At 37.2% G+C, this 10,893-nt stretch overlaps 1 protein-coding gene across 5 annotated transcripts in view; it reads left to right on the top strand.

The window, feature by feature from the left end:
* The first annotated feature begins 1,977 nt into the window (after positions 1 to 1,977).
* TASOR (transcription activation suppressor) overlaps positions 1,978 to 10,893 on the top strand; it is a 53,955-nt gene continuing 45,039 nt past the window's right edge. For all 5 annotated transcript variants that reach the window (XM_032322787.1, XM_032322780.1, XM_032322807.1 and 2 more), the window contains exons 1-2: positions 1,978 to 2,330; positions 10,089 to 10,234. In XM_032322787.1, the coding sequence (XP_032178678.1) occupies positions 2,000 to 2,330; positions 10,089 to 10,234 (477 nt within the window). In that variant the 5' untranslated portion in view covers positions 1,978 to 1,999. The remainder of the gene's footprint in view (positions 2,331 to 10,088; positions 10,235 to 10,893) is intronic.

Here is a 10,893-nt window from a genome sequence, read left to right as displayed (position 1 = left end):
ATAGCCTAAGGGTTTCTACTTTCCAGGTAAAGTTGGCTTTTGCTGAGCAAATGACCAAAGCCTGTTAGTTGAGTAATGGCACCAGCCTTCAGTTAGGGCTCACTTATCTTTAAATCTTATAAAAATGAGCTTGTAGGGATGCCTTTAATGAACCAACAAAAAAGAGAGTTACCATCTGGAGAACTCAACATCTGAGTTTCTGATCTTCTGTAGCCTCTTTTATATTAAGTAAAGTCTCTTTCCCCAAGTTTAAAAGGTTATTTTTAACTTAAAATAATGTAGTGTTTTGTCTCAACATAGCCCCTAGCGTTTTCATCAGTATTTAAAAAGGTTTTTACATTAACCATGTAATAAAAGGAGTGATTGTTTGAAACTCACTTTTCTATGATTTACAGAGCTGATGCTAATAGATTGGCCAAGCTTGATTAGCTTTTCCATATTAGCTGAGATGTTATTTAATATGGGTCATAGGAATCTGCCTTTCCTGTTGTCCTTGGGGAATGCTCTTCAAGTAGTACCCAGGTGGCAAGGCCCAGGGTTTTATTATAATTATATAGATTTGGTCAGTCAACTCCTAGGGAGACAGCTGGAATTTGAAAATGGAGATCTGGGTCTCAGTCCTGATCCTGCTGCTTGGAGACTGAGCAAAATATCTATCATCATTTCTTCATCCACAAAATTCATTAAAGGTGCAGTCCTGCTGTGAAGATTAAGTTTTAGAAAAAGCAGTGAAGTGCAAGTACTCTGACGGAGTTAAATAGATCTGGTTTCAAATTCTGATTTTATTAAATTGTTCAATGTCTTGCAATACTTATTTAAATTGTGCATAAGAGATCTTCCTGATATCTGTTGTTGTGAGGATTAAATGGAGATTATAGCATGTATACTGCTTTGTCCAGTGCCTGGCATGCAGAATGCACCCTGTGAATACTGTATGTACTCAAGATAACCAATGATAGTAGTTTCAATTTAGTTAGCATCAAGTATTTAAAACGACTTCCTCTTGACAAATTGTTTTAATGTAGCGGTAAGCTTCTAGATTTCTTTTATACAGGAAAACTCAAAACATCAAACGAAAAAAGTCTAGAAGCCAGCAACCCCCTCTCCCTCCCTTTAAGTTCCCCAGAACCAAATTCCGTTAACACTAGGCTGTGAAGTCACATTTAAGGATCCCAGGTATTGACTATGGGCTGGAAGCATGCCACTGGTTCTAACCTTTGAAGGTCAAAGGGGGCGGGGAGAATGTATTGAAAAGATGCAAGATCCCGTGGGAAAGGCAGATGGCGGAGCTCGGAGGCTTTCAGGTTGTTATCGCTGTAATCCATTGTCTTATCTTCTCTCCAGGCCCACATATGCACGTGAATATTTCACAGAGCTGAGTTCCTCCGGCATCCACTGCTTGAGTTCTCTTTTGGAGGAGCAAACTCGTGCGCGGAGATAGAGGTTATCTTACTACGACAGGCGACGCCTGGGCTCGCGGGACCGGTCCAGGCGCACCTCCCTCCCCTGCAGCGCTGGCCAGGAGCCGTCCCGGGATTTGCAGCTCGCCTTAAACTCTGTCCACCCCGAAGCGGTCCGCGGCGTCGAGATATTAGCAGGGCGTTGCCGTCGCCCCTTTTGGCGGGCTCGGTCGCCCCGAGGCTCCGCCCCCCTGCGCCGTCTATCCTCACACGCGGAGGCGGGCGCCGCACCCCCATTGGCGGAGCGGCCCGCGGCGGGCCCGCCCCCTCTCGGCCCCGACGCGAGCACGTTGAGTGGCGGGGGCCGGCAGAAGAACTGCCCGAGCGAGGAGCGGCTCCAGGGGCCGGGCGGCGGGGTTGGGGCGCCAGCTTTGGGGCCCCCGAGAGGCTGCTGGGTCGGGACCGCGACCAGCGGCCACGGGGGGAAGGGGGTGGGTGGGCTGAGAGCAGCTCGGTGGCGAGGCCGGCCCGCCGCCCCTTCCCCCCACCCCCGCCGACCTTGACGGCAGAAGCTTCCCGGAGCTCCTCACGCCGGCGCGATGGCGACTGCTGGGGAGACGGAGGCCTCTCCGCCGACGGACGCGAGCTGGGAAAGTGGCGGCGGCGGAGACGACGAGATGAAGCAGGCGCTTCCGGAGCTTGAGTCCTCCCCACAAAATGGCGGCGGCGGCGGCCTCAGCATCGCGGAGCCCGGCGGCGGCGCCGGGCCTGAGGAAACCGCTGCGGCCTCGGCCGCCCCGAGCGTCAGCCACGAGCAGCCTCAGGACTCGTCTGAGGCGGGCGCGGCCGCTCTCCTCAAAGGCCCCGAAGAGCCCGAAAGACCCGTTAGGAGGAGTTTTCAGATCCCCAGGAAGAGCAGAGAAAAGAAAGGTGGTGCTTCCCCTCCTCCCCAACCCCTCTTTCTCTCTCCCCTCCATCTTTTCATTAGAACCTCTCTGTCTCTTCTTCCCACACCCATCCGAGACACGTAAACACGCATGCAGCGCCAGCCGCCTCTCCCCTCACTGCCACGGCCACCCAGCTGCTGCGCCTGGTGCGAGAGGAAAGCGGTGGAACCACGCTCCCCTGCTCCCCCTGTCCCCGTGGAAGTTGGAAGTAGCTTGTCCGTAAGGCTGCAGCTCCCAGAGAGGAAAGATGGTGCTCGGCGCCCCTCCCTCCCAGCCCCTGAAGGCACAGAAGCTGGTGTGTCCTCCTAAGGATGCTTCTGACAAGTCTCACTGTGGAAATAGCCCTTGGCCATGGATTCTGGGGCTTTCTCCAAGGCCATTGCATTCAGAGGACCACAAGTGCTTCTCCCTTTGGAAATTCTTCAGCTCTGTCTACTTGAAATTTGCTCGATGTCAGCGTCTCCTCTTGTTTAGAAATCTCCATTAGATGTGATCCATGCACACTGGTATTTTCCATCACACCTCATTTCCATATAGAATTTTCCCCTTGTTTTTGAAGCGTTAGATTATATAGGTCTTTCTCTTTAAATCCAAACTTTAGTATGTTTTCTCTTGTATTTCCGAAGAATGGGAAGGTAGGTTCTTGGTGCAGTAATTTCCCTGTGGAAAAAAGAAATAGAAGTTCGCTTATGCCCAAGAGTCACCAACTTGATCTTGCAGACGAGAAGACTTCAGTTTTTTTTTTTGTTTTTGGTTTTGGTTTTGGTTTGGTTTGGTTTATTTTTTAAAAAGGCCAGTCTAGATAGTGGAACCAATATAGGAACAGTTACATGAACTACTCTTACCTTTTTTAAAATTTAATGCTGTATTATGACGCATTTCTAATGGAGATCAAAATTAGTATTACCGTTTTCTATTATACTATTTTTGACTATCCAGTGATTTTAGGATATTCTGGATTTAGTCAGTTTAAAATTTCTTTTTGTTTTGCTGCGTGGCTCTGTTTTTCATGATTCACTTTTTGGAAAATTAAAGGATTTTTTTTTTTTTTTGCAGAAACTTTTAATTTGTAATTTAAAGACTTAGAATCTTGAATTAAGTATGAGCTTCCTTTTTCCATTGCTTACCCATCTCCATTTGCACAACTGAAATTGTTAGAGCCTATTACCCATAAGATACAAATAAAGTCAAACTGTTAATTTCTATTTCCATGACAAAGCCAAGGAAATCCTTGGTGTGAGAAACGATGTTGACAAAAATGAAGTTACCTTTGCCCGCTAGCATGAGGAATGTTTCTAGAAATATCTTTTTATTAAGTGAATTAATGTATTTTAGAGTTCAGGAGGATACTTGTAAAGGTCAGGGCTGTCAATTCTTTGGTTTATTTAGTTAAGATGAATGGTAGAGTCTATATGAGGAAATTCAGATGCTCAGCCTAAATTACCAGTTGGCAGAGAATAGGTTGAAAGTACATTCAGGTGGGCTCTGTTAAGGAGGTAGGAGATTGAGCTTTTTTTCTTGTGCCTAGCTTAATAAAACTTTGAAGTCCATTTTTTTCGTCTTTTAATTTTTTTTTCTTCTAAGTGCCCAAGAGTATGGTTTATGGTACATCTTAAACCATGGATTTACCATCTCTTAACTTTTGATAGGACCAGAATGTTGTAGAAATCCTCATAGTTTGGTTTGAGGCGAGAGAAGTCACCAGGAAATGTTGAAAGGCATTGTGTTTACATGTGGTTTTTTAAGTTAGGTAAATCCAGAGGTTGCTGTAAAACAGGCTTTATTTGAACACACTAAAAGTGAACATAATTGAGGAATTAGGAAATCTAAAACCTAATTTTCTCCCCTGAGTCTGATGCTCCTTGGGGAAAATTTGTTTTCTGTTTTCACTTAGAAGCAAAAGGTTGTCAACCTTTGTCTTGTCCGGGAGGTTATAAAACACACTAGACTTTTTTCATGTTTAGTGAAAATAATTTATGCAGTAAGCAGCTGTTCAATGATGCAGTAACAACTTAGAGATTTTAAAAGTTAAATAAGCAGCTATTTTACCACCATGAACTTGATCCTGTCCAAGCTGAAAGTAGATAGTGCTTGGTGATAGAATTTAATAGGAAAATTGAACTTTCCCATCATTTTAAAAAAATGCTTTATCAGAAATAGTATGGCAGGTGCTGCTAGTTTCACACTGCATCCCCAAATCACCTCCTGAAAGGTGTACCAGATTTGGCTAGATTTTAGTTGTGGTCATGTGAGTCACTTACGAATATTAGATCATTTTCAGTAGATACCTCTGAACCTTTCAGCATCAAAAATTCTTTTGCATTCATATTTTAATATGGCAGACCTGTGCTTGTAACTATGCTTTTCCAGTGAAATTTAACATTATGACTTGATTATTTTTGATACCTTAAGTACTGTGTGAGTATGACTCGCTGAGTTCAAGTTCTTTTTTTTTTTGGTCTTGGCAATAGCATAACATCCAGAATACCTCCGTTCTAATTAATAATATTGGCAAACACTTTATGGTGCTTATTAGTAAGTTGTAGGCATTGTTTAAAGCAATTTGTACATACTAACTAAATCTCAACAATTCTGCGTAGTAAATATTATTCCCATTTTACAGATGAGGAAACCAAAGTAATGAGAAGTCAATTAACTTGCTCAAGGTCATACAGCTAGTAAAAGGTGGAGTTGGAATTTGAACTTAGGTGTACAGTACTTACCGCTACTCAAACTGTAGCAAGTCGTCTTTTTTTGTGACACAAGTGTTTTTGTTAGCTTTTGATCTGATCTATTAAAAAAATTTTTAATCTCTGTTGTGTTTAGAAATATTTAGTATATCTTCATCTCTGGGGTATTTTGAGATTCAGAACTTAACGTTCATTATGAAATTAACACATTTAATCAGTAGTGACAGATTAAGTGATGTAACTATTGACTGAAAGAGTAAAATTTACTCTTTGATATATGTTGTGGTGTTTATTGGCTGGGCTGTTTTCTGTAGTGTAAAGAGGCATTGTTACGACCTTTAACCAAATTGTACAATTGCATTTTGTCAGTAGATGTTTCACTCTTGCCTTTTTTTTTTTACTTTAAAATCTATTAATACTTTAAGTCATTAAAAGCAAGTTAAAATTGGTAATTTGATATAATTTTTCCTTCCAAAGTTTTTGGGGAATGAAATAGTGATGATTCACTCTCTGGAAAGTGTTTTATTGGTTAATGTTTTTTGTGTGGCTCAAGACTGACTACTCATATACCCGCATCCATACTGGTCTAGTCTAGCAGAATTAATGGCTAATTCTCCTCCCCGATACCCATCTTTTCCCACAAAATTTGCAGTTGTCTTTTTGAAGATTTTGGGGCAAAGTCTCCTTTAAGGATATTTGCATGCTGTTTAGTAGTTGTATATGGATGATTGGATTCTAAGTACTATAGATTTCCCTATATAGAAATAAGCAGGGAAGTATAGGCAGAATCTAGTCACCCATATAAAACATTTGATCGGTGTGTTTATGTTTTAAGTAATAGAAGTAAAATTTTCTTTGACTTATTCCCCAAGCCAGAAAAAGTCAACAGTTTTCATATTTGTACTTGTCTCTCTTTTCCTTTCTGCGCTATTTTAAATGTATGTATGTGTGTGTATATGTATTTGAAGATTTTCTTTATTAGAGCACCAGAGGGTAAGGGAGGGGCAGAGGGAGAGGGAAAAGCAGACTTCTACTGAGCAGGGAGCCTTATGCTAGGGTTGATCCCTGGACCTCAGGATCATGACCTGAGGCATCCAGGCACCCCAGTGTGTTCAATCTTGATTAGAGATGAAACCTCCATTCCAAAGGTATTATGTCTAGCAATTTTATTACACTGAAGAAAAATGATTTTTAAAACCTTTCAAATAAGTTACTGGGAAGAACATGGATATTTGTTGTTTTTTAATCAGTACCAGTAGAGAGAGAGATTCAGAGAATTACAGACACACATGATCCAGAGCCCACTTTTGGCTGTTTCCTTTTCTTCCATGAATCACTTTAAATTGGAATGTGTAGTTCACATTGTTTTATTTATATGTTTTAGTAACAATGGTCTTTTATTTTAAAAGTTAGCTTGTTTTTACATATATGTATATATGTTTTTTTACATATGCACATCTTAATACATGGCTAAGTAAATTGGTAAAAGTAATTGGAAGAAATGTTCCTTTGACTAAGGAACCAAGCTGTTTCGTGACCTAAATTATATGTCCATTCCAACTGCTTAAATAGAACATTAAATTGAGTATGTTTTGTATGCTACCAGTTTAAAAAAAAAAATAGTGATAGTATGGATAATATGAAGTCAGGAGACCTGAATTCTGGTTCTAATTCTGTGATACAGTCATTTTTCTTGTCTGAATTATAATTTCCTAATGTCTTTCTAAATCTGCTTTTGAGTTCCATAAAACATCTATAATCAATTTTGTCATTAAGGAAGCCTTATGAATTATGTAAGTCAACTCATTATCCATGTGTCTGACATGTATTTGATAGAAATCTTGTAAATAAGCAGTATGTTTCTTAATGTGTGAAGGAACTATTGTTACTTCTGTTAACCTTTATAAACCAAAAAAAAAAAAGTGTGATGGCTTTTGGTCCTGTTAAATGTATTGAAATGAGAAAAGAGATTTGACAGAAGACACATGAGGTAGAAAGCATAATCCTGGATGTCAAGTTCTTTTCCTTTCACACCTAATTTCTTGTGTCTAAGTGTTCTATATGATTTCTTGATCTAAAATGAGGAAACAATTTAATTTTTCCAGCTCTGTAATTAGTTTCAGCTCTTGTATATACATACATAAATCTTGACTTTTACTTAGACCTCAGGATACGAGATTTGGAGCTAGGCAGCCTGAATTTTCATCCTGCCTGCCCTGTTTATTCATTAACTATGTAACATTGGGCCATATTAGCTGTTAGCTGTTAGGTTCATTTGTGAAATGGGTATACTTGAACTTAATAGGATGGTTTTTAATGATTAAATGAGATAATGCATTTATTTAGTATAGTATCTGCATAGTAATAATGACCTGCTAGTGATTAGACTCAGTAATTGTCAGAATCCAGAGAAAAATATATTGGATACTTTAAGTGAAATAATTACTGTATAAAATGTTCTTTTCCCCATTGGGTTAATTGCAGGGTTGTTTACTGCTGCCTCAGATAATGACCCATAATTAAGATTATGATACATATGTGTTCTCTTTAAGAGAAGTGACCAAAGGATGTTCAGTGTTGAGGATTATTAAGTATAAAATAGGCCATGAGAGAATGTACATTCAGAACATACACTTGTTAAACTTCTAACTATTATCAGCACATTGATTTGAAATCCTTAAAAATAGTTAAATTATTTTTGTAGAAATGATGACTGGGAGGGGGGGAAATTATAACTGGCCTAAGTAGTAAAGCCAAAAGAGTCATTTAAAATATAAAATACCTAGGACATATGCATTTTTTTCTCTATTTTCATCTGTAGTTTCCCCCGCCCGTCAGTCCACTTGAGTACATTTACATGACTCTAGGACATACCTTGGAATAAAAAAACTGTTTAGTACTTCTCTGAGAATTGGAATGTTAACTTCTATATAAGTTTATATAATTTATTTTTTTCATTTGTGATTAGATCAATACTGGAAGTAGTATTGGGACAGCTTAACAAAGTAAAATAATTTATGTAAGCATGTAAAATTTCATAGAAGTTTAAAGCCATATGGTACTTTAGGGGGGAGCATTTTAAATGTCTGAAGTCACTTTGTTAAAAACAAAAATCAGACCTTCATAAAACCCAATTTTTAAAATCATACTTAACTCATTTTGGATGTGAAAGCCTATAAAGACTATTCCACATGCTGTTTTCATTGTCAAGTTTTTCCCAGTTTAGTTGGGAACAGTCACAAAGATGTTTTTTTCTACCACATTCTGTAAAACAGATTTGAATGAGGCTGTATTTCTTCCTCTCTTAAGCTTTCATTTTGTTTTACATATTACTTAATTGTTGAATTTGTAAGACTTAAGATGATAGCAGTGATACTTCGGTAGTTGTAGAATATATTTGTATTCAGTTTTTAAAAAGATCTTTGACAAAGTTTTTCTTACTTTCTTTACTAACTTAATTTTAATTCAACTTACTTGGGGGCCAGTGCTCACATTTCTAGCTATTGGCATATGATAGAGTAAGGAACAAAGCAGATACAGTTCTTGATCCTGTGGACCTTAACAATCAATAGATTATTGAGTATATTCATCTACAAATTTATATTTAGGACATATTTTTATATTTAATAGTATGTTTTTTTGAGTGATTTTTTTTCCCCCCTGCTTATTCCTAGTTAGTGTCTATTGCATCATAAGTATGTTGGCTTTATCTTTGCTTTAATGTGGGATCCCAAAGTAGTAGGAACTGTTTATATACATTTTATTATTGAATGTTACATTTTTAAAGACACTTTTATAATATATACTCAGTGTGGTAAATGGATGTATGGATAGATATTTGACATCATGTCCTTTAAAGCTTAATGCTATATATAAAAATAGTAAACAGTTTATTAGCTGCTCTCTAGTATCTTTTAAGAATATATATAAGCAGAACACTGTTTTTAGTAGTAGCCTTAAAGTATTTTGACTGACATTTATTGACTGTCGAGAAATAGTATCTCAAAAGAAGTTAAGGTAAATATAGTATTACGTAAGTTCTATGGATACTTCTATATACAGTGAAATATAAGTGGTTCCGTTTTTGGCTTGGGGTGCATTTATATGTTTAGAACTTTTGAAATTTATTAGTGAGTTAAACTATTTCATGCATGAAGTGGAAATTTGAAATTATTAGACCAGTAATCGAACAAATTGGATATTTGACTTTAAGTATTTTAAAAATTAAGTGGGGGTGTAGAATAGTTTTAGGAGGGAGAGAATAAACAATTTTATTGTCCTTATACTGGATGCTGTGCTTAGAGGTTTTTCCATGTGTTGTCTCATGTGTGGAATGTAGAATTTAGCGGTTATTAGGTTGACTAGGGTTCTTTATAGATGAGAGAACTGAGCTTATTTTTGGTTGATTACCCAGACTCTCCCACAAAGCTAATAAATGCTAGATTTGGTATTTGTGTCCAGCCTTGACTCCAAAGCTCTACATCTTTCTGTTTTACTGTTTTCATAACAAATGTTCTACTACTTTGTTGGTAATACAAGAAGCCAATGGATCTAGCATATTTTATTCTAACTTTAGTTCTAAAAACAAAATAGAATAATTTTATGGACACCTAAGTGTCTTAAATGTTTTTATGCGTTCATTTATGCTGTAAACATTTAGTTTGCTGAAATGTCCTAGACATACTATTTCAGTGTAACATAAGATAGAAATGGAGACAAGTTGAGGATGTGTAGAGGTTCGTTCTTGTGAGAGTTTAAAGCAATTTAGCTTGCCTAATGTAGCATTCTTAAGGTTTGGAAAACTGTAACCTCGTCTTCATCTGTAATGACAGATGCTCATTGCTGAAGAAACTGTTCCATTAATGTAGACAACTGATTGTAATTTTCCTTTAGTGAATTAATAAGTATCTCTTTTGAATATCACAAAATAAGATAACTTTGGTGCTGTTTTTTTCAACTTCTCTTAAAAGTTCTATAAAAACCACAAAATTTAAGAGACTACATACATTTAAGATGGAATAATGTTAAAATTAATTTTTTTGTTGTTTTAGCACTTTTTCAGCCATTAACTCCAGGCTCTCGAGAATTCGAAGATGTTCTAAATATTCTCCATTCATCTTACCTTGAACCAACCTCGGTAACAAATTTTAACTACAAACGTGCTTGCTTGATACATAATGAACTTTTGGAAAAGGAGGTATGTTTTAAATTGTGCTTATTGTAAGATTCTTTAGAACCAGTTAATAGCCTGGAAGTTGGTTTATGTTCCTTTTCTTTAAAAATGCTTATTCTTAGGAAAGCCAAATTATGGAAAGGAGAACAAGTTTTTTTTTCTTCTAAATATTGATGTATCACTATTTATCTGGATAAATTAATGTTCAATTATGTAAAATAACGTAATAAAAATTAATCTTAAGCATAGGAATAGCCTACTGTATAATGGCTTAATTATAAATTTATAAGGCCCTTTGCTCTTTTAAGTGCTTGTTAAATGAAATTTATAATCTGTATTATGTCTCATTTGGAAGATAATTAGTGAAATCAAATGTGTATTTTTTAAAGATATGCTTAATTTTTTTCCCCAATTACTGACTAGGAGTAGAATTCTCTTAATATCACTAGTAGAAATTCTTAGTGTATAAACAAAGTATTAAGTTTCATGTACAAATTTAGAATATTTTAATATTTAGAATATTTTTAGGAAAAGCCAGAATGCATAATTCTGAGGTAATATAAATGAGATGTTTAGCAATATTTTATGTGTTTATTGTTCCCTAAGGCACTATGAAATACTATTAATTCTTTATTTTTGTGTGTTGGTTAACACCAGTGCTACCAGAATTGAGTTTTGAGGGA

This window comes from Mustela erminea, chromosome 1 (assembly GCF_009829155.1).
Source record: "Mustela erminea isolate mMusErm1 chromosome 1, mMusErm1.Pri, whole genome shotgun sequence".
NCBI classification, from domain to species: Eukaryota; Metazoa; Chordata; class Mammalia; order Carnivora; family Mustelidae; genus Mustela; species Mustela erminea.
Note: the sequence above shows the minus strand (reverse complement) of the source record. Positions and strands in the feature narration are given on the sequence as shown.